The following is a 25,411-nucleotide window of genomic DNA, read 5'->3' on the forward strand; positions in this document are numbered from 1 at the left end:
CTCCCCTGCGTAATGTATTTGTGAATAGCTTCCATAAATGTTGAATTGATATAAATCATATTGTAATAAATAGAGGGTGCAGAGAAAATCAGAGATGGCAGAAACCTATCATTTAATTTTATTATTAACTTTAAGCTCCATTTTCAAGCAAAAGCTAAATTGACTGTGAAGCTGTCAAACATTTTTATATTTGTTGAGTAATTGCATAGAAAAATGATAATTAAACAACTTTAAAAAATAGACATTTTCTAGATTATATATGTGCATGTATATATGTATATTCAATTGTATGCTAAACTCCCTTAAAGCTTTTAAAATGTAAGTGCTATTGATCTTCATTTTCAATTCCTTGGTGCATGTGTTCTTAAGAAATAAAGATGTCCATCCTATCCAATCACAACCATCACCTCCAGTCCATAGGTAGAATGATTACCTCGAACCATTTTTGGCAGACTCAGTAATTACATCCTCCCAGGTAACTGGTTGGGAAATGAATTAAAGAAATATCCCTGGGTAAAAGTTAGTTTAAGATCACAACAGTTTATCAGAGTTGAAAATTATTTCAATAATCAATACTGCAGGGGGGGGGGGGGAAACTGCCAATCAAAATTACTCTATCTGGCAAAGTTGTTCTTTGGAAATAAAGGAAAAATAAAGATTTCCTCACAAAATAAAGCTTAGGGAGTTCATCACTACTAGACTTGTCATAGGGGTTCATCAAGGGGAAATGAAAGGCTGCTAATTAGTAACACAAAAACATTTGAAAATATACAATGCACTGGTAAATGTAAGCATGTAGTCAAACTTAGAATCCTCTAGTTCTATAAAATAGTGCTGTGTTAACCATTTAACTCTAGTATCAAAGTTAAAGAAGATATTAAAAACCTACTATATAGTAATTTGTTAATGACTACACCATATAAAAAGAGGTAAATTGTGACATCAAAAACATAAAAGGGAGAAAATAATTTTTGTGTGTAATTGAAAATTACATTGTAATCAGGTTAAAATACATAAGATACTTAATGTAAGCTTCATGGTAACCACAAAGCAAAACCTATATTAGATACATAAAAGGTAAAGAGAAGGGAATCAAAACACATCACTGCAGGTAATAATCAATTCATGAAGAAAGGCAGCTAGAAGAAAGGAACAAGGGCACTATAAAATAGCTAGAAAAATTAATAAGATGACAGGACATCCTTACCTACCAATAGTTACTATAAATGTAAATGAAATAAAATTCTCTAATCAAAAGACCTAGACTGACTGGATGGATTAAAAGACCTACCTAATTGCTGCCTACAAGAGATTCACTTCAATTTTAAGGACACACATTCTCTCAAAGTAAAGGGCCATAAAAATACATTTGATACAAGTGGAAATCAAAAGAGAACAGGAATACCTATACTTATGCCAAACAAAGTAAACTTTAAATCAAAAATAGTAACAAGAGACAAAGAGGGTCATTATATAATGACAAAGTGGGGTCATTCATCAAGAATATATAGCAATCAAAAATATCAAAGCACCAACATTATATTAAACATATCCTAATTTCTGAAGTGAGAAACAGATACAATAAAATAATAGTAAGGTACTTCATTATTCCACTTTCAACAACAAATAGATCATCCAGACAGAAAATCAATAAGGAAACATTGGACCTAAACTATACCTTACTCCAAATGAACCTTAGAGACAAAGATAGACCATTCCATCTCACAGTAGCAGAATATGCATTCTTCTTGAGCACAGAAGAAACATTCTTTAGGATAGGTCAAATACATAAATATAAGAAAATTTAAGAAAACTGAAATTATAATGAGTATATTTTTCAACTAAAGTGTTATAAAGCTAGAAGTCAATAACAGAAGGAAAACAAAGAAAATAACAAACGTGGAAATTAAATGACATACCCCTGAAAAACCAATTTGTTAAAGAAGAAATCAAAAGTAGAATTAAGAAAAAAAAAAAAACGTATTGAAAAAGACAAAAATAGAAACACAACATGCCAAAACTCACTGGATGCCAAAATAAAAAGTAGTTCTAAGAGAAGTTTATAGCAATAATAACAAAAATACAACACCTTTTCACGACAAACTCTAAACAAATTGAGTATAGAAGAAACATACTTCAACATTATAAATGTCATACATGACGAGCCCACTGCTAACATCATATTTAATGGCAAAGGTTCAAAGTTTTTCCTTTAAGATCAGGAATAAGACACAGGCAGGCATGCTCACCACTCATCTTCTTCTTCAACACAGTGCTGAAAGTCCTAGCCAGAGCAATTAGGCAGGAAAAGAAAAGGCATTCAAATTGTATGGAAAAAGTAAAGCTGTCTTTGTTTACAGATGATATGATCTTATATACAGAAACCCCTAGACTCCATTAAAAAGCTGTTTGAACTAATAAATGACTTCAGTAAAGTTTCAGGATACGAAATCAATATACAGAAATCAGTTGCTTTCCTATATACTAACAGCAACATTTCTGAAAAAGAAATAAGGAAAATAATTCCATTCATATTTGCATCAAAAATAATGTAACAGGTAGGAATAAATAAAATGTATTGATTGACTTTTCCATCTAGTCACAGAAAGCAACATTTTCCCTATCATCTCCTTCTGACATGAGCTCCTTTGAGAAACTTCTTTTGTTGGTGGGTTACTAGTAGGCCCCACCAATGTAGTGATCCCTGGACACCAAATAGCCTGCTGACTCTTGTATTCCTAGAAATGGTAAAAGCAAAGCAATATAAGCAGATTAAAAGCAATATTAATACTGCTATAGACCCTAAGAGTCTGGATGAGGAATCCTGCTTATGTGTCTCTGCATTCAGAAGAGTAGCTTTGGTAGACAGCCTCATGGGGCTAGTGGCTGAACTTTTAAAACAATCTAGAATATTGTGTGCAATAGGTCCCTCATTCATTCACTAAATTTCTCCTCCTGGAATATAACTGTTAGGACTCCACAGAGGTGATGAGTTTTTAAAAATTAATTATATGGGGACTTCCCTGGCAATCCAGTGGTTAAGATTCTGAGCTCCCGCTGATGGGGACCTGAGTTCTATCCCTGGTTGGTGAACTAAGATCCTGCACGCTATTCAGTGAGGCCAAAAACAATAATTGTATGCATATACACATTTGAAGTTACAGGATTTATTTTCCTTTATGCATTGACTTTATAAATTTTTGCTTCTGATCTCAAAATAAATTATTTCCACCCCCCCCCCAAACCAAGACTAAGTTCACTGATTTATAAAAAAGAATTCCTTTCCTCTGGTACCAACCTGGTTCTCCACAATGGTTGACATGGTATTTTTATGTTATCCTAATGGTTGACACAATATTTTTTACATTATTCCTGATGATCTGACATCCTCTTGGACACTTGGTCTCCTTGGTGATGACTTAACTCTGATTTATTCTAGATATCCCACCGTGGGGTGAACCACCTTTGGTGACTGGTACAATGGTCATAGTCGTAGACCTGATAAAACTTTATTTAAAGGCTCTGAGGAGGAGGTGACTTCTTCCTTGTGGTGGAAAGAGCTGTGTTCTGTTTTCTCATGATTGTAATTAACACGTGGGAAATAAGAAAGACACCTTCTAAGCTGAAGATGACCAAAACTCGGCTGGTGGCTGGAGCTTCAAAATTTACATCCAGAAAAACTCAGTTTCTAAAGCTGAGCAGTCCTCCAGAGAGGCCTCCATGAAGCCCTGGGAAATAGTGGGCAAGAGAAATCTTGGATGGCAGGCACGCATGATGTGATTGGTTAACCAGGAAACTTCCATACTGACAACACAAGAATTCTACTCCTGCCCAGCTGAATTCTACATGTATTAGCTATCAGTGACTTCTGTTTTCCAAACCCTCTGTTCACAAGTGGTAGTTTCCCTCAGACCCATGTTTCCTGTTTTTCTGTCATTCTATACTGTGGGGACACAGATAACTTCGTTACTATTATTATTTATTTTTGGCTGTGGTGAGTCTTAGTTGTGACACATGGGATCTTCAATCTTTGTTGTGGTGTGCAGGCTCTTTAGTTGTGGCATGGGGGATCTAGTTCCCTGACCAGGGGTCGAACCCAGACACCCTCCATCAGAAGCACAGAGTCTTAGTCACTGGACCCCCAGAGAAGTACTGATAATTTGTTTTTAAGCAGCTGAGTCTGGGCCTGTTGGTTATGATGTTGTCCCTGCATGTGATTACAGGGTGAGGCTTTGAAGTGGGCTCCCTTGCTGCTCAAATAGCCAGGCAGATAAGCAATTCTTGCTTTTCTCCTCTACAGGTCAACAAACTAAAATATTCATCATTCTAGAATCTCTTGCAGCTAAAGGAGAAACCATATGACTCAGTTTTGGCCACTGAGATGTAAACACAATGAGCTAGGGTAAACACTAGCTAGTGTAAACACTCCTGAGCTAGGAGTCTGGAAAAGGTTTTAAAATTTCAGAATCAGTCTTACGATCCTTCAACCTTTTGCCCTTTTCATAGTCCCGGCTTAAATGTGGGTACAATAAGCGGCATTTTAGAAAAGAAGAGGCAAACGTATTGATGAACACCACATGTGAAGACTCGCAGAGCAGCCTCAACCTTGACGGCACTCAAGACATTCACTGCCTTTCTACAACCTTCTTGTTAATGAGTAAGACAGACACCTACAAGGCAAACTGTAGTTTGTTTTTTTTTCTCTTCCTCAGCTCTTTTCCTTTTATGGTTGAGACATATTAATGACTTTCTCCTAAATACCCTAAAATTGGCAAGAACAGCAACAGTCAATAGTTTTAACCCAGAGTTGTATCTATTCCAAGAGATAAAGTACATGATGAAAATTCAGAATAAGAAAGAAGTTTTATTAAATCTTGATTTCCCAACGCCTAGCACAGTGCCTGCCACTTAGCAAGCAATTAAAACATTTGTTGATTGATCCTATTGATTGTATTTCTCAGAAAACTTTTTTTTTTTCCAGAAAACTTTTTAAATAAAGTAACACTTGAAGCATGCATCATGATTTATGGAAAGTTCAGTAACAAATTTAAAGCATAACAATATTTATTGAATAATTGACATTCATTGAATTTTAATATAATCTAAGTACAATGCTAAATTCTTTGTTATCTTTTTAGTAAATTTTCACAGCAGTCTTATAACCAAAGTATTATTATTGGAGAATTTCAGAAATATTTAAATAACTTAGCCAAGGTCACACAGCCAGGTGGTACAGGAGCCAGGATTCAAAGCCAAGTTTATCTCCCTCCAAACCTATGCTCTTAACTGCTGTGTGTTAATAAAATATTTTAAATGTGTTCTCCTAAAAGAAACATATCCTTTGATCCCTAAAAACCTTTTTTGGCAGAACAGCAAGTACACAGAAAATCATAGTCTGTGTTAATGGCTATACATTATTAATCAATTACCACTTACTGGAGAATTTATTGTTTAATTCCTGTTTGTTGACAAATCAGCTGAATTTTTCATATGCACACACTGGAGTTAGCTATATAAAGTGATTCACTTGGAATGTTTCATGTTTGCTCCAGGTTGCTATTGGGAACCTAGGTTATTTGTGGCATTTTTGCTTGAAAATCCTGGAGTCATTAAATTCTGAGTCCACCACCTGCATAGTAGGATATTGATAAGAACAAGGATGCAGGCAGCAATTCACTAGGTACTTGAATGGCAAAAAATATAGTGCAAGTTTTCCACACCCTGCAGACTGCAGGTTTATATGATAATAAATAACAGTTATCACCAGGACAAAGGAAAAAAAGGCCATGAAATCCAATAGCTCAGTGAGAAATCTGCTAATACAGGTGGTCAAGCTTGTTCCATTTCATTGTCAAAGGGAGGCTATTTATTTGCTTCTGGGTAGTTCGATTACAGAGTCATTTACTGCTGAAAGTTTTCCAGTAGGCAGATGTGGCCCTATAGCTCTAGGCTTTAGATTCAAAATCAGTGAGGAAAAAGAGAATAAGAACAGCATAATTGATATGGCAGAGATCTTTAAACAACTCCAGAAATGAAATAAGTGCCTTTAAGCATCCCAGTTGGAATCTCCTTACTGTGTACAGGGGGCATGGGCAAGGGTCAAGATGCTGAGTATAATTAATCATTTTCAGAAGCTCTTTAAAATATTTTCCCTTTGATAGTTTCCTGTCTAGATGAGATGTCAGTGATTGGTGTGTGTATATAAAAGAGAGAGAGAGTCCTTGTATACCAAAATGCTCAGAAACAAAAGGAAAATATTCACAATGAATTCTCAGTGGTTATAAAATCAAAGACAACTTTCTTTTCCTCTTGTGCAAGACACAAGTGGTTTTTATCCAACAAATAACTCTCTTTCTGAGAGACATTTGAACAGTGGAGATTATACAGACTGTGATCATTACTTCTAAACTGCCACAATCTAGCAATTTGCAAACTTTGGCAGTGTATCCAGAGAACAGATCAAAGATACGCCAATAACAGGGGTTTTACTTAAGCATGTGTTTCATCATTTTCTTGTCAATAGGTTCTGCCTTTCAGTCAAAATTCAATTTCTCTTTTGCATATACCTAATAACTATATTTTATATCACGTGTTTGCTGGGTATAAGAAGCTACTACTCAAGTTGCCAAGTAACTTGATTCTTTTGTCAGGTAACCTTTAAACCAAGACATGTATGTAATTCCCTTATTAATTACAAAGATTAACTTCATCAATCTTAGCTCATGACCAAATTCAAAACTTCCAGTCACAGTCATGATGAGAAATGTATTACACAGCTGAAAGGTTTCAAATTCTAATTTATCCTGCCTTGAAAAACAATTAATGTGCCATTAAGAGCAACAAGTCCAGCAAAGTAATCACTATGGGCAGTGACCCGCAGTGAGAGGTTAACAGATACGGGAGGTGTCAGCTTGTGAGAAGATGAAGAAAACCAGATAGCCCACCTCTAGTTATCAGGTGTTGAAACTGGAAGATGTCATCAAAGAATTTTAGCAATGATAATAAAATTCTAATGACCAAAAAACTGACAACTTAGTGTAAACTCAGCTCTCTCTGGGAAAAGTTGAGAGTAAGTATTAATATATACATAAATATGACATAAATGCACTAGGTCAGTATTTCAATACCTATTGACTTTCCACCTAACTTTTGAGAAGCCAAAGATCTACACATTCACTGATAGGAATCAGAAAACTAAAGTGACATATGAGTAACTCCAAAATGACCATTATTTTAAAACAAATATGTACCGAGCATTCCTATGTTATAACTGATACTTAAAGCATTTCTATTTGGAAATAATCATAGATTTACAGGAAGCTAGTATAGAGAGATTCCCTGAGGCCTCCACTTAGTTCCCCCAAAGGTTATATGTTAAATTTAGCATAATATCAACACCAGGAAGTTGCCATTGAGTGAACAATATGTGTGTGTAGTTCTAAGTCATTTGATATGTGTAGATTCTTGTGATTACCACTGCAATATCAGGATAAGAAATTATTATGAATGATTTTATTTATTTTCTTGAATATAAAAATGCATTATAATCTTTCAGGTAGAAAGAAAGTTCCATACTACTTGTTTTACAAAACAATAACAGTGTATTGAAAATTATTAATATATAGGAAACTGTTACCTAGGAAAACTCTATTTATAAAGGCCAAAGTGAAATCCTACTAATACAGACAATACACACTTGGGTTAAACTCATTTCCCTGCACAGATCAGACCATCCCCTCATTCAGGGATCATCTCTCCACAGCATGACAATGAGCAATTTTTCAACACATAGTTTATCAAAGACATCTTACTGAGAACTGTACTCTTCCAAAACTGTTCATAGGTGAGAACCCCAGATTACACATGCGCGCACACACACCTCTCCTATCTGGGGTAAAATAGAACATTTCACAAGTGCCCTTGAATTGCCAATAAGGTAATCATAATAAAAGAGAACATTAATAAATATACACAAAGAGTCGATGAAATAAACCAGCCAGATTCTTCCAAGCCAAGTCTACGATGAGGTTTCTTATTCCCCCCTAACAAACATAATTCAAATGGTCACAGACTCCAATTTCATCTCATAGGAATGGAAAAACATACGATCACAAAAGAAAAAAATGATAAAGCAGAACTGAAACACTGCTCTTACCTTGGCCATCTGTGCCTGCACGCCATTTGCCTTGAGAGACGCTACCGCTTTCTGTGCAGCTGCTGGGCTGTCGAAATCTACAAAACCATACCCTGTGAAAACACAAAGTCCCAGGTGAGCACGCGCAAGCAGCTCTGTGTCACTGATGGAATGGCTGTTTGTGGTCAGACTCGTACTCATGACCCTGGGTTGAACCACAGACCTCAATCTATGGCCCTTAACGTGTCAGGAAAGAGACCACAATATTAAACATAAAACAGCAACGTGCTTATTTTCTAGAGGTCGCTCTGGAGATTGGCTATGCAATCAGCAAGCTGATTTAGATGAATTTGGTGAATGAGGTAACATTATTTAATCATTTCTTTCTTCAATGACTTTGTTGCAAGAATTAGGAGCACAAAATGCTGAAAAATGTAGGAAAGTTTAACTCAAAAGGTAATTTTCTAACCCTCAAAAAACTTGATGGTATTAAAAGCAGTGCTAGAACCTGCATGAAGTTAGTACCGGCAAGCTTAACAGTTTCTGGCATTCAAGCAGCCACTCAATAAGCGCGTGTGGAGTGAGTGACTGAAGGCGATGAGTCCAGGGAGATTTGAGCCTAGTCCCAGCTGATCTCCAGGCCCGTGTTAATTCATTATAGGACGTGTCTCTCTCAAAGATAACACCCTAAATAAACAATTTTGACTGTTAAGGAACTTACGATAAATAGATAAATATTCCAATGTCTTTTAAAAATAAGAAACTCATTTGCTAATTTTTAAAGCTTCAGTGCAATCTGAAAAGAGCATAAAAGTTGCCTATGAAAGGGAAAGAGTCATGTCTGACTCTTCGCAATCCCATGGACTGTGGCTCGCCAGGCTCTTCTGTCCATGGAACTCTCCAGGCAAGAACATTGGAGTGGGTAGCTGTTCCCTTCTCCAGGGCATCATCCCAACCCAGGGATCAAACCGGGTCTTCCGTATTGCAGGCAGATTCTTTACCATTTGAGCCACCAGGGAAGTCCCCGAAGTTGCCTACATTGTACTTTGTGCGCCTCTGTGTGTGTGTATAGTGAGGTGAAAGAAATAGCCAGTAAAACGTATTAAATGAAAAGGGGGCGGTTCTGCATGCCCATGAAATACAGCTGTATTAGTCAGGGCTTCACTGGAGAGTAATTTCAGCTGCCAAAAATATTTCAGACTAGAAATGATCAAGAACGTGTGTAGGGCACTCAAAGCCCACCCCACACGCATCCTGCTCCTCTTCCCCGCTGTCAGCTCTGCATCCCCTTGCTTGTCTCATGTAGAAGTTTTGAGGAGCACTGCTAAGGCAAACCTACTAACCGCGAACTGTGACCCTCTTCCCCGAAATAACTAAAGAGTGGATAGGAATTCAATTACCAAGTTGTTTCTTGTAATTAACTTTTTAATTTTCTCCCCCTGAATCTTATCTTCTTTTTCTCCCTCCCAGCATGTTTACCAAAAATGAACTTGTTACTCATCAGTGTACCATCCAATGCTCTTGAAAAGCTGGGAAGTTTGTGTTTCAAATCCACAAGGAAGCCTGCTCTGTCAGTACTACTAATTCCTCTCTTGCCACAAAATTCAAACTATGTGAGTAATATGAGGATTACCATCCACTGAGATGAGTAAAATGAGGGAAAAAGAGGAAAGAGGGCAAAAAATAAGTCTAGAAGTAGTGTTAGGAGGAGCATACGATAAAATAAGATATAGACTTTATCTATTATGGGCCAACAACTGCCCTGGGTGGGTGACGTGTTGGGTCCTGATGAAATGATAATAATACAGGTATCAATACCATTGTCCTCATGCCTGTTTATGTATTTACATAGAGAAACCAAAGTGTAAGCCAGGTGTCAAGACTGACCCCGCAAATCACAAATTGCTTAATTGGTAGAGCAGGATTTGAAGCCAAATCTGCACAGGCCTTTCCAAATACACTGTACAGTGCATCACTTTATAATATTACTTTGCAACCTATTTCTAGAAGCCCCTGAAGCCCACCAGAGAGAGGTCACAATTCTTCAAAATCCCTTAGACGTTGAGGCTAGCACATAAAATATAACAATTCCATAAAAAAATTCAACCCAGCTCATTCAGTCAGCACACTTATCCAGGGGGTGATTGAGTTCTCAGCACAATGGGCTACATGAGGTTTGATAAGTCACCTTTTCCACCTCACGCTTTGGTCCATCTTCCTCATTCATCCACAGGCTGCTTTCTCATTCAATAATGAAATTCTATGTCAGGCATTTTGCCAGGTACAGAGTATAGACTAGTGGGGAAAAAATAGTTCCAGTTTGCATCCTTACTCAGCTTATAGTTGAGTTGGGAGATGAACATAAAATGAATAACCACAAAAATGAATCTATAGTAACAAATTGGTTTGCCTTCCCTGAAAGAAAATGAGAGCATATACCACAGACTCTGATGATTGACTGTTACTGAAGGTTTTAAGAAAGCAGTGGCATGAGATGACCTGCATTTTTATAATACCCCTCTCACTGGCTTGTCCTGAAGATGGGATTGGTTGTAGGGGAGGTGGGCGATAGGAGTGGGATCAGGGAGATGACCTAGGGGCTATTACAGTAATCTGGACAAACAGCAACTGGCCGTGAAACAGAAAGGATGAAATGGATGGTTTGACTTACATGTTGGAGGCAGAATTAACAGGACCCAGTGATGGATGGACCAGGTTGGGAATAAAGGAAACAGAACAGACAAAGATTACCACTGTTTTTTCAGCATAAGCCAATAGGTAGGTGGAGATGTGATTTACAGAAATTGGGAGCCTGGAGGAGGAAGCAACAGGGGAGAGGGAAAATTAAAATATCAGTTTGAGACATGGTGCGCCAGAAATGCCTGTGAGACATCTAAGGAAAAATGTCAAGTAGTAGCTGGTTATATTAGGCTGGTGCTCAGAAAGGGGAACAAGACTGGAAATAAAATCTAGGAGGTCAACAGCAGGAAGGTACGATTTACAGAAATGGAAAAAGACAAAAGTGCCTGGTGTAAGCAGAAACAAAGAGCACAGGTTTGGAGCTAAAACTTCACCACCGAAGTGTTAGTGAGATAAGGAAATGAGATCGCAAAGGAGGCTGGAGGAGAACCCGATGGAAAGAAAGAAGTACAAAGGGAAGAAGATGTCTCAAAGCCAAAGAGACAGACAGAGACCACTGGTGTCCAATGCCACTGTGGGAGCAAGATGGGCGCTTGAGACGCCCAGTGTTTTAGGAATGTGAACTTGTCTTTTTTAACCATGGCTGATTTATAATATCGTGTTAGTTTCAGGCGGACAGCTTCAGATTCTTTTTCATTATAGTTGTTACAACATTGAATATAGTTCACTGTGCTGTACGGTAGGTCTTTGTAGCTTATTGTATGTACAGTAGTATATATAATATATATACAGTAGTGTATATCATGTATTCACCCACGCTCAGCTACAGGCCAGGGATGGGACCGAAGGATGCTTGAGTAGTTGAAGAGCAAGAGTGAGATGGACAAGTAGAGAGTGTTTACAGTCTTGTCTGCTATTCTGTTGCTGGGAAGGAGAATTAGGAGCCAGCTTTAGCCTGAGGGGTATGCGAGGCTAAGAAGCTGTTTATGTTTGTTGCTTGTAACATGGGAGATGCTATGGTCTATCGTTTCCAACCTTAGCTAGATGCACTTACTTGGGAGTGTAAAAAATAACCAATGCTCATTTTTCACCTCTGGAAAAATGAAATAAGTATCTCTGGGAATGTGGCCCAGTTGTCTGCACACACATGTGTGTATCTATTCCCTGGCCTGGGTTACAGTACTACTGAGTATTCATTCCAAATATTAAACATGTATTTATTTGTTGCTCTGCTATGAGACAGATACTGTTCTTAGTACTTTTGAATGCTGATAAGAAAGCTCAAGCCGAAGTCAAGAAATCAAAGCTTTAGGCAGAAAGACAGATAAATTTTAGGATAATGTTCCTGAGAAAGTGGAAGTGTTGAGGGGGTTCTAGACCATGACTGAAGTGCTGTCCTTTGCTAAAACAGGGACCTGGTTTTTTGCTCATAGTAACTGGAAGGAAGAAAAAAAAAATTTTTTTTCCAGGTGTTATTTCTTTGTATATCTTTGCTTCTGGGACACAGCCTGAGCTTAATAAACATTTGTCGAAATTAATTGAAACCATGTTTAAAAAGATGCTAAGTTACTCCACGGGACTTAAGTGGAGATTAACTAATAAAAGTGTCTTAATACACGTTGACTCTACAGAACAATATAGATGCCAAGCAGCCATGATTCAGACTCAGCAACGCTGCCCCCTGGTGAGGCCCCAGGGATTTCATGACTCCTGGCCGCTGTAACAGCGTGGCTTCCTCCATTTCGTCCACCCCACTCATCCCACAGGACAGCACAAACTCGTGATGCTGAGCTCCAGGGCTACACTCCAGTCCAAACAGAAGAAACCCCTGTGAGGGCAGGAGGCTCCCTGAACCGCCTCTGAATCAGGGAGGTGATGGGTGAACTCTGACAAGAGTGTCTCTCCAAAGAGCCTTCATGCCAGCAAGGAGAGTGGCTCCTTGGTACAAAACATCTCTCCTGAAGACTCCTGGGAAACAAAGTTATAAAATAATCAGTGTTTTGGGGGCTTTCCTGGTGGTTCAGCGGTTAAGACTTCACCTTCCAATGCACTGGGTGTAGGTTCAATTCCTAGTTACAGGGAGTTAAGATCCCTCATGCCTCGCGGCCAAAATTACCAAAACATAAAACAAAAGCACTATTATAACAAATTCAATAAAGACTTTAAAAATGGTCCACACCAAGAAAATCTTAAAAAAAAAAAATTCACTAAGTTCAGTTTTTCATACGAACTTACTTTCACTAATTAAAATGAACGTGTATAGGTAAAACATCTCAAGTAATTCCCCCCAAAACACCACGATTCCTGAGAAAAACACTGCACTCTTGAGTTTTACGTGACAGCGTATACTACATCACAATCACAAAGAAACAGAATGAAACACGAAGCTGCCCCTAGAGAATAATGATGCATGTATGAAGGAATAAAGCAACGCCAATTTGGTTTCAATTTGCTCTCCTTAATGACAAATCATCAAGCCTGGGAACAGAAACCTCCATACCTACATCTGGTGAGGGGCAGCACAGGGAGATTAGTTCAGCTCCAGCTAATAATGCTTTATGGTAACTGCTAAAATCCTCGATAAAATGGGACCCACTGGAAACACCCGCCCAAGAGGCTGGAAGGCCAGTGGTCTCACTGCCTCCATCACACAAGGAAGCCTGGCAGCAGATTCAAACGGATGAAAACTGTACGCCACTGTTTCCTCCATACACCCCGTCCTTGTTTCCCCTCCTTGTCAGGGGGAGAAGGCCAGCAGCTCTGCAATTAGCAGGAAGCAGAGAGCAGTGAGAAAGAACTCCACACTCCACGCTAATTAGGTCATTCGCCAAATGCACTCACTCCACTGGCAGATCTAATCAATGCTTTCCTGAAATGCTTGAAACTTGGTGTGTTAATTTAAAGTTTTGCTATTTTTTTATTGCACTACAAGCCTAGTGACTTTATAAAGAAGCAAAAATATATTTATTTAGAAATTGTGACAAAGTTCTACAAACAAAGGTACTGCCAGAGGTTTTTGGTTTTGTTTTCTTCAGTATATCTGTAGGCAGCTTCTCGTAACTTTAGCCATTCAACTGGACAATTGTGTGATAATCCATTTGAATTCTGTTGAAAGTATCTTTATCCTCTTTTTAAATTTAAGTTTTATTTTATTTTGGAGTATAGTCGGGACGGATGGGGATAGTTAATTTCAATGATGTGTCAGTTTCAGGTGTATAGCAAAGTGGCTCAGTTATCCATGTACATGTATCTACTCTTCTTCAGATTGCTTTCCCATAGAGTTTACTGCAGAAGATTGGGTAGAGTTTCCTGTGCTATATACAACAGGTCCTTGTTGGGTATCTATTTTATCGTTTTACTTATTTACTCTGGCTGTGTTGGGTCTTTGTTGCTGCCTGGGCTTTTTCTAGTTGCGGCAAGTGGGGGCTGTTCTTCACTGTGGTGCGCGGGCCTCTCACTGCAGGGGCTTCTCTTGTCATGGAGGACAGGCCCTAGGCACGTGGGTTCAGGCTGTAGAGTATAGGCTCAATAGTTGCGGTGTAGGGCTTAGCTGCTCCCCAGCGTGTGGGATCTTCTCAGACCAGGGATCAAACCAGTGAGGCCTGCAGTGGCAGGATGATTCTTGACCACTGAGCCACCAGGGAAGCCCCTGATTATCTATTTCATATACACACTTTGTAAAGGTCAATTCCCAACCTCCTAATTCATCCCTCATCCACATTTCTACTTTGGTATCATCGTTATCATAGTCAACAGTCTTTTTCATACTTCTGTATTGCTACTGGCTCTTTAAATCCTTTAAGTAAATTGCTTATATATTTACCAACTTTGGATGGTTCTTTGTGTGGGGAAGTGATACAAACCAGGACTGCTGGCTCAGATGTGTGATAGCATGAGCCCATGAGCTAAGCAAGACTTGCTCTCAGAGTGTAACCTCACACTACATTTCATGTTTCTGTAGGACTGTCAAAAAGCCCACTTGAAGCACATGACTTGAGGTAACACCCAACCTCTTCCAAAGAATATCCAGTTGTGAGTCACATGTGATTTTTAAAAAGAAGAAGTGAACACTTTGTCTAGGAATCACACATTCCACTAAAGTTCGACTCAAGCTTAAACAGCTGATGTTTAAGAATCACCCTGCTTTCTATTTTGGCTTAAGAACATGCCAAGGATGTTGTCTGAGCTCAGAGCGGGAAAACTAAACTGCAGGAGAGAAGGCAGCCTGCAGGAAAGGAGGAGTGATTTGCAGGTTTCCTGGAAGTCTGCTGGGCTCAAGGCCGCCTCCAGGCATCTGTATTTCAGCTCAACGTTTTATACATCACTAAATTTTGAGTGACCGCCAAATGTCTTCTCTTATTATTGGATTTCCTAGTTCTCTGCATTATGTTGATCAAAGGAGGTAGCTGAAGGACAGCACTTATAAATTCTTTGCTGCACATAATGCTTGTAAAACCAGACTAACAAGAGAACCTCATCACTTCTTCAGTATTTCCTTTTCCACTGATGTCCTATGACTGATCATTACAATGAAGCAAGGATGCTACAATACAACAGGCGTACAGCCTAACTTAGATGTGAAAAAAAAAAGGGTGAAAGAAAAATCCTGCTAGAATACAAAGGCCAAACATTGCTCATTTTGAAGGAAAAGAATCTAAACCATTAAAATCTGAAATGACTTGTTCTTTGAAGCATCTTTGGAAAAAAAGGATGCAACGGTTTCAAACAGAAAAGAACAGCATATATACTTCTCAGGTAAAGGGCTGCAACCTTCAGATGCTTAGCAAGCAGAGGCAAATAAGATGGGTAACAAGGTCCACCCACGGAAAACAGATTGCTTCACTCTCTTTTCCTGATTTCTGAGCTTAATTACTTAATTCTGATATTCTAGTTCCAGAAACAGTAAAATAAGACACGAGGTTTTGCAAAGAACTGACCTGTGAGGAAAGACACTTTTGAACCATCATGTGACTTTACTGTTATTGTTTTTAATCTTAGTTTTTTACTTACTTTTTATTGAAGGATAGTTGATTTATAATGTTAGTTTTAGGTATACAGAAAGTGTTCAGAATACACACACACACACACACACAGTTTTTCAGATTCTTTTCCTTTACAGATCATTACAGAATACTAAATATAGTTCCCTGTGCTATATAGTCAGACCTTGTTCTTTACCCATTTTATATATATCAGTGTGTATCTGCCAATCCCAAACCACTAATTTATCCCTCCACTGCCCCTTTCACATCTGATAACTCTAAGCTTGTTTTCTACGTCTGTGAGTTTACTTCTGGTTTGTAAATAAGCACATGTATATCATTGTTGTAGATTCTACATATAAGTGATATCATATGATATTTGTCTTTTTCTCACATATTTCATTTAGTATGATCATCTCTATGTCCATCCATGTAGCTGCAAATGGCATTATTTCATCCTTTTTTATGGCTGAGTAATATTCATTGCATAAAGACAGAGTGGTATATATTACCATTAAATTTACTTAACATCTACTATATGCAAGGAAGATAGTGTGTTCGTTGCTGCAGGGAAAATTAAGATACTGTGACATCCATCCCTTCCTGGCGGGGAGCTTCTGATCTAGTAGGATAGATACTTTTAGACACAGTAGGGGTCCTCCTGCACGGGGCGTTAGGTCAGTGGGCACAAGCAGAATGGCATGTTTTCGTTTGGTTTAATATGTGTGGCTTAGTGTGCACAGCCCTGCTCATCGGAGCAGAATACCTGTGTCAGGCTCCCTGTCAGCGAGCAGCATGATGGCAAAACTCCCCACAGTCTACATTTATGTGCATATTAGTCGATCTTCCTGCTTTCCTGTTTCTGTGCATAACAGACACACAGTAAGTTAAATACAAAACATAGGGAGGAATTAGTGTCACATCACAGGTGAAAACAGGAACTTCTCTGGCGGTGCAGTGGCTAAGACTCCCCCTGCCCAGGCAGGGGGTGCAGGTTTGATTTCTGGTTGGGGAGCCAAGGCCTCACCTGCCTCCTGGCCAAAGAAACAAAACATAAAACAGAAACAGGATCATAACAAATTCAATAAAGACTCTTAAAAAACTGAGAAGAATAGTGCTAACGTTCTAAAATGGCAAATATTCCTTCCAGGTGGGGGCAAACTCTGTACATTCTAAGCAAATGACAACATGAAGACTCGGGGAAAGAAACTGGGCCCCAAGTGGAATTTCCTGGCAGAATAAAACAATTACAAAGATGGGCGAATTCAGGGAACAGCATACTCAGTGGCACGCGGCTTGAAAATGGGACACTGTTTATTCCATTTAAGGTGCATCGAAAGTATTAAGCCAAACACAAATTCAAATCCCAAAACTCACTTCTCACCCCACTCAATTGATTTTTAAACGAGAGAAAAACCTTCTACCTACTGAATAAAGTCAAAGTTAGGATCAGGATCATTATTTATGGGCTTAGAGAGATCATTAAGCTTTAGTGAGATTAAAGAAACTCATTGATTTGCCAAGGTCTTCGACTAAACCAGTCATGATGTTATTATAATATTGCAGAGATTAAGGGAGCAGCCAGCTTGGCTGCAAGTGGATAGATTAACCTCTGAGAATCATCTTGCAAAATTTTCCTTTCCTTCATTCTAGGATACAAATAAAATATATGTCTCGTGTGAACTGCTGGTCTTAAGTTTCGCGGCCATCAAGAACAGTGGGAGATGTAAGTGTGTAAAGCACTGTGTCTACAGAAGCCAGCCAGGATGTTGATAAAACAATACCACTCAGTCTGTAACTACGATGGAAGCAAGCTACAACCGAATACTCTAATTACAGCTCTTCAGTCCTTGTGCACAGAAGGGTAGCCAAAACTATGGCCTTATACTTGTGCTCATCTTTCCCTCCCTCTCTGCTCTGGCCTTTCTATAGACAGGTACGGCTGTGGACTATTTCTCCATCAGAAGAGCAGATATGGGGATGTCCTTAGTGGTCTAATAGCTAAGACTCCACACTCCCAGTGCAGAGGGCCTAGGTTTGTTCCTTTGTCAGGGAACTAGATCGCATACAAGTGGGTGAAAGCTGCTCAGTCATGTCCGACTGTTTGCGACCCCATGGACTATACAGTCCGTGGAATTCTCCAGGCCAGAATACTGGAGTGGGTAGCCTTTCCCTTCTCCAGGGTATCTTCCTGACTCAGGGATTGAACCCAGGTCTCCTGCATTGCAGGCAGATTCTTTACCATCTGAGCCATTAGGGAAGCCTTGTGCAGTCAAATAAAAATAAACAAATGTGTATATATAAATATACAAACATATATATGTATCTATATATATATATAAAGAAGAGCAGAGATGGTGGCCTCGGTATGTAAGAATCAATGGAAGGACAACCTCCCCCTTCCCTCATACTATCACCACCAAGTACTTTAATCCACATTCACTCAATGGCTCCAGCCAAAGGCCTGGACACTTGAAAACAATGCATGCATGTGGTTAAAAAATTTTTTTTAATAAAATATAAAAATCATGCCAAACGAAACATTATTCAGTGATATATAAGTCCTTTTCCAACTAGATTTTTGGGCTCTGGTCCCACTTCCCAAGAAACTATCCAATGATTCCTTCTGTGTTCTAACTGAAAAACAAACAAACAAAAAATAGCTGGAACTAATTCTTGAGCTCTTATTTGTGTATGTATTAGAAACATTTAGGGATTCATATAGAAATAGAAATAATTTCTATCAAAAATGACGAAATGACCCAGAGGAATCGGGTGGAGAGGGAGGTGGGAGAGGGGATCGGGATTGGGAATACATGTAAATCCATGGCTGATTCATATCAATGTATAACAAAACCCACTGGAAAAAAAAAAAATGACGAAATGAAAACCATTTGTAGTTAAGATTTTGCCCAATATTTCTTAAAGATTTATGAGCTCTACATTCTGCCTTAGCCAAATGTTTCCTACTTTGCCAAAATGATTTATTCCAATATTTTAAAAGGTTTTTAAAATTAATAAAATAGTAATAGGCAATACTTTCAAGGCCTTGTAGACTTTAGAGAGTGATTTTTCCTAAGCTTTTCATTTCTTTCAAAGATGTTCCAAAGGACCTTTAGGCATTACAAACCAATGATATCAGAAACCAGTGAAATCGAATTCACACAATATGTTCCTGAAATATAATGACTGTAAGCCCATTTTCCTTCTCATTGCAATGAAGTTGGATCTCTCTCAAAGGGATTTGGGAAATACATCGGGATCTTAGGAGAAAACATTTCAGATCTGTGATTCAGAAAGCAAGCCAAGAGTTTGAATAGTCATGCCATTATACTCATGACTGCACATTCATTTATAAGTTGATAGTGAATTTTTTTCAACAACCTTGACCAGGACGTACAATGGTCCTAAATAGGGTCAGGACCTGGATCAAGAGGGAAATGACTCTATAAGAAGAGCCTGGAGAAGCCTACCTTGAAAGGCTTCCTTCTCTGCTGCTTTATGTGGTGTCTGAGGACCAGCACAATGACATCACCTGGAAGTTGGTCAGAAACCAGACTCCCAGGTCCGCCCTAGAGCTACTGATTCAGACCTTTCATGTTGACAAGATTTCCAAGTACCTGAGCGCACATTAAAGATTGAGACACCCTGGCCTGCAACCAGACATTCTTTCCATTCAGGACTGCAGACACCATCCTCATAAAACAGAAGGAAAAATGGGGATCATGTCATTCACCCTCCATCTGATCTTGAAATATGTCATGCAATAGTGCTGAGTCCAAAGGCACAGAGCACGAAGTCAGAATTAAGGTTAATAATATTACCTCAATTATGTATTGGCTCTGGGTAGTGAATGGATATAAATGCCTTCAAAGCACCTGGCCCAGTGCCTAAGTCATCCCTCTCCAGCGCCCTCACCTTCTCCAACTGTACTGTATCCTGATGCAATTCACTCACCTTAAATACATTCTGGAACAGGACCGGCAGGTATATTTCATTCTCCACATAACAATTTTTTAATATATGTTTAAAGACAGCAATCCTACCCCTGCTTGTATTTGCAAAAAATGAATATTTGAACATACAGGATTGGGGCTATTTTTACATAATAACCAATTTCAGGACAATTGCATGCCCTCCCCTTCTTTCTCTGTTATTTGTCCTTCAGAGTTATACCTAATTCTGCTGAAAGTTCAAATTGGCCCTACATGAATATATTCCCTTAAAAAAAATACTGTTCATTTGAGGAAGCAGGTAACCAATGTGAAGAGTGATTATACAATAAATGTATTATGCAAATTCCAGTGAACATTTTATGCACATTGGATAAAGAATCAAATTAAAGTCTCATAACCCTTGGAAAATTAGAGTTAGCAAGCACAGAGGTTGATTTGCCCTTGAACACAAAAACTGCTAGGAGCAGACACTCCCCCATCATTTCCACAAAACTGAACCATTTCAGAAAGTTTCAGATTAAAATAAGAAATCCCCCAGGAGTCATAAAGATCGGCTATTTTTACAGGAATAATTTGGAGCCACAATTTGAGTGTTATGAGTTGGAAGGAATGGGTGAACTTCTGTGTCACATCTTGCAAAGCTGGTATTCCAGCTAATCGGCCAGTTTGAAACATCAGAAATTGCACAAGGAAAGTGTAAAAGAAGGGGAAAGATTGCTGAAGAGCAAGCACAAGAGGGCTGATTCAAGATCTTTCCCCGCAACAAGCCGAGTGGCAGGTCTGCGACAGACCACACGCTCCTCCGATCACCCTTCACACGATGTAATAATGGGACATGATAGCCGCCTTCCTATTACATTGCCGTGTCCACTCTGTGCCGTTTGCCAACACGGATCCTCCCACTGTCTGTCCACAGAGGAATAATGGACCATTAAGAAGAGAAATGCAGAGGGTCAGCACAGCATTTACCTACTGGAGATCAGGGAAGCCATCACATGCATCTCATTAGATCAATAAACAAGTATGGGTGTGAAGAATGTGAGTCAAAAGCCCATTCTGCTCCCAGTTTTTACACGTGGAGTCAGGATGTGGGCTCCAGTTCTGAGAAGAGCCCATCCATTCAATCACCTCCTGGAAATCAATTTTGTTTCCTGTTCATCCTTTTTGGGAACCAGGCAGGAAATAAATATGAAAATTGTGCCATTGATTGAACAAGTGTTCAGTGGGGTCCTCTTCTGAGTTCTGAGGACTGTGCTATGTGTAAGAAAAGACAAACAAGATGAAGATTACCCCTAAGGGGACAAGCAAGCCCAGAGGGGAAGCGGCCTGCAACACCCCCACACTCCTGAAGTGTGTGTGTCAAACCACAGAAACCTACAGGACACAGCATAATGCTGGGGGATTGGGACGCTTATTGCTGAGGGGAGAGATAATGGAGATGGATCTGAGCTGTATCAAATGTCCCTTTTTCCTACTCTATAACGTCTTGCTCAGCTTTATTGATGTGTGATTTACATCCGATCAATGCCCCATTTCTGTGTACAGTCTGATGAGTTTTGACAAATGCATCCACCTGTATACCAGCATAACAACCAAGATTCAGCACTTTCATCACCCTCAAAGGTCCTCATTCCTCCTTGCAGTCACTCATCCCCAGCTGCCAATCCCCCAAACCCTGAACTCCCCTGTCATTACAGATGCATGTTGCCTGTCCCAGAAACTCACACAAACAGAATCACAAGCATGTACCCTTTTCTGTTTTTGTTTTTGCTCAGCATAATGATAACCTTTAGATATGAGAAGGAAAGGGAATTTTAGTTTGAGCAAAGGTGAGTTCAAGGACTTACAGGGACAGCTAACTTAGACTAAAGAGGACTGGGAAGGGAGACACATGACCCAACCATCTGACCTTGCACCACGTAGAACCTATGAACGATTTACACCAACCCTGCACCACTCTCCTGCTCTCTCATGATACTCAGACCACTCTGCCTCAGGACATTTGCACGTGCTGTCCCCACTGGTTGGAGTGGTCCTCTCCCAGACTGTACACACCTGGATTCTCCCTCTCCTCCATGAGCCTCTATCACCACGTGTTGTTAAAGTCCTTCACTGCACTAGGCACAATCTGTGGATTATTTGACTTATATATTTTACTAAAACAGACTGTCAAGGACCAGATAATAGAGGACAGGATGGTTCTGCTCAGAAATGGACAAGTCACCAAGACTTGAGAGACGCTTTCTGGTTTGGTTCATCTTAACCACTGAAAGAATGAAGAAGCAAGTGAGTGAAAGAATGAATGGTAAATGTGTAACAAATTAAATCTCTCTGTTTTCACTGAGTCACATGCATCACCTAGGGCACTGTAACTCACACAACACTCTGTGATAAACAACTCTCCACCTTTCTTCTTCTAAAATGCCTTTGTGTCATTATATAATTTAAAAGCAACAGAGTCTTGTACATTTGCAACACCAACTCCCAAATGGCAGCATCAGCCTGATCTGTGTTTATGCATTTTGGGTCAACAAGACAAAATAATTAACATCCAGAAAGACCTGGAAGATGCTAGATGTCAAAGTTACCAAGACTAAAAAGACACTAACTGTTATTATAATAAGGCAGAGTTCTCATTTTTAAATATGTCCAAAGTGCCCTGAAAACAGGACTGGAGTATTTTGGTGTTAATGCTTTGGCTGTGGTTGAGGAACTGGAGTTCTGTGCTCTAGGGTTTTAAGGTAAAGTGAGCCCTTGGTTTGTTTTCAAATCAATAAACGACTTTGTGTCATCAGCCTGCCGGTTGCTCACCACATTTATTGTGACTTAACAAAAGAGCCCAGGAACAATACTGCTCAGCAGAAGGGGGAAAAAGTGAGCTGATGGCTCATCTGAAGGGACCAAAAGATACCTCGACTGATGACCCTCACAAAGAAACGCTGCTGAGAGGCTTCCAGGACCCTGCAGGGAAACGCGATCACGGCTGAGGGAATGAAACCACCGTTTTCAAGCCCTGCTCTCAGAAACCTGACCTTGGAAATGTTTTCAAAAATTCACAAACAGTGGCATGAGCCAGAGATGTCTTTATTTTCTCTATGACACAGTAATATTACCATAAGAACTCATTTTCTATAAGCTCCTAAAAGCTTTCCTTTCCCAGTACCCTAAGGTCCTTTATCCATTCAACAAATACCACATATGAGGTAAATAAGTGTTTAGGGGCATAATGTAAGTTTTCTTTTCCAAACTACTGGTGAGGAGAGAATACATTTCCCTCTTCTTCATTTTGTATCATTTTTTTTCTGCAAATGAACAGGAAGTTTTGAAATACACATGCAAAAAAAAATCCACAAAGATTGACCTAAAAGAGCTTCCTTTCTGTCTGTATGAACAAGGATGAAAAATAAATAAAACTACAGGAAACTCCTGCGGCCCCAACTCCTCTTCTAGGAAACGAAGCAGTGACAGTTTCAGTAATATCAGATCTTTCGAGATTAATTTTTGAAGGATATTCTTTTCTCGGAAATGATAGTGTCGACTTGTATCCAGATCGAAGGTGATGGCATTGTCTTTCCAGCAGCTGACATGCTCAGCAGACACAACATTACAGAAGGCGGCTTCCACCCTGAAATACAGAAAGTGGGGCTGGACAGGAGCTGTGAGGCAGGAGATACTGGGTCCAGGCGGAGCAGCTGCAGGCTCCTGTTAACCCTTGAGATAAAGATACAGTAGGAGCAGAGCCCTGCTTGTGAAAAGCTAAGGATACCGCATTTTCCTCATTCCTGTGGTCAAGGGGAGCTCCCAGGCCACAAATCACCAGAAAGATCCTCAGGAGTCAGCACCCATGATATGTCCTGCCGATCTCCGAGGATTAAAACAAACAAACAAAAAATCATCGATCAGTCACCAATGTCTAGTTTGGGATTAACACATACACATGACTATGTATATAAAATAGATAACCAACAAGGACATTCTCTATAGCATAGGGAACTGTTTTCGATATTTTCTGATAACCTATAAGGGAGAAAAATCTGAAAAAGAATAGCTAGCTATGTATACCTGAATCACTTTGCAGTACATCTGAAACAAAGACAACAGTGTAAATCAACTATCCTTCAATTATACACACATACATACAGAGAGAGAAACTGACTGAGCGAAAACATGACATTAAGATATTCTCTTCTTGTGTAACTGTGCCAGAGGCTCCCCCCCCTTCAGTAATGAAGATGAAGATGTGATAATTTACTACTGATGCATCCTGGCTGAGGGTTCAGCTAGGGCTGTGCTCCCTATAATACCCTAGGGGTGCCCAGGGTGTGACAATTACTAGAGAAATACTGATTGCAGAAATGAATTAACGAATGATCCTTGAAAGGGTAGACAGACAGACAGACCCAGGATCATCACAAGTAATTTTGGGTACTCAGCAGTAGTTAAAGCAGGGAAATTCTGAGGGCTTTAAGAGAGTGTTTTATCAATGAATGTGTCTCTTTCCTCTTCTACGTCTTTCTACATCAGGACTAAAAGATATAGTCCTAGCTTAGATGTACGAATTGACAGCATAGACCTGGAGATTCTTTTCCAAGAAGGCTTTCAGGAATGGGAAAGAGGAGACATTATGAATGGAAAAGGGAGGTCCTATACAAGGATCTGTTCTTCTAGAGGTTTACCTGATTATCTTCTATAGGAGACCTGGCGCTCTTCTGTCTTTCTTGGATCAAACCATTAAATCAACTACTTAAGAACTCCTTGACTGTTCCTGTTGGCTCTCCCCCACCCCCATTTCTAGGTTTTTCTTCCAGATATATCTCCATCCTCCAGCTCTTTAGGTCACACTTTTAGGTTCAAATCACAAATGAATCTATATAGCTCAGTTGGTAAAGAATCTGCCTGCAATACAGGAGACTCCAGTTTGATTCCTGGGTCAGGAAGATCACCTGGAGAAGGGATAGGCTACCCACTCCAGCATTCTTGGGCTTCCCTTGTGACTCAGCTGGTAAAGAATCTGCCTGCAATTCGGAGACCTGGGTTTGATCGCTGGGTTGGGAAGATGCCCTGGAAAAGGGATAAGCTACCCTTCTAGCCTATCCCAGTACTCTGGCCTGGAGAATTCCATGGACTGTAGAGTCCATGGAGTCGCAAGGAGTCAGACATGACTGAGAGACTTTCACTTTCGGGTAAGTTGTAGAAATCTTAAGAGTGGCTCCCCCGAAGAAACCTTATTTGTAACATGGGGTAATTTTCCCTAGAAACTGATTTGGTATTTTATTCAAAGCTCATGTGTTTTATTCAAATGCTCATGATGGGGGAGAATGAGTTTGCAGAGGATGGACCTGAGCTGGAATATTTGTACAGTGTAAAATCTATGAAGAAAGAGGGATGGAGAAAGACCCTCCTTGCACTACAATTAAAACCAAAGGTAGAACCTCAAAAGTTCTAACATTGTGTGTGCAATTCTATACCCAAAGCAACCTTGCACCAAGTAATACAAGGTAGATTGAAGGGGAAAACAGTTCCTTAGCTGTGTGTAGGAGAGAGAAGGTTCAGGTGATCTTCTGGAACATCCCCAGAGGGACGAAGTTGCCACATCACACATGTGGCCTCTCAGTCAACATCACAACTTTCTCTAGATTGATTAGTGATCCATGCGGTACAGTCAGCCAAGGAATGGGATGTAAGTTGTTCTATTTCTT

At 39.5% G+C, this 25,411-nt stretch overlaps 1 protein-coding gene across 14 annotated transcripts in view; it reads right to left on the reverse strand.

Moving 5' to 3' along the window:
• Window positions 1-25,411, reverse strand: part of RBMS3 (RNA binding motif single stranded interacting protein 3) — a 1,027,957-nt gene that overhangs the window by 436,333 nt on the left and 566,213 nt on the right. For all 14 annotated transcript variants that reach the window (XM_043442422.1, XM_043442434.1, XM_043442432.1 and 11 more), the window contains one exon: window positions 8,156-8,247. In XM_043442422.1, coding sequence (XP_043298357.1) covers window positions 8,156-8,247 — 92 coding nt within the window. The remainder of the gene's footprint in view (window positions 1-8,155; window positions 8,248-25,411) is intronic.

The sequence above is a fragment of the Cervus canadensis genome, chromosome 22 (genome assembly GCF_019320065.1).
Source record: "Cervus canadensis isolate Bull #8, Minnesota chromosome 22, ASM1932006v1, whole genome shotgun sequence".
Lineage (NCBI taxonomy): Eukaryota > Metazoa > Chordata > Mammalia > Artiodactyla > Cervidae > Cervus > Cervus canadensis.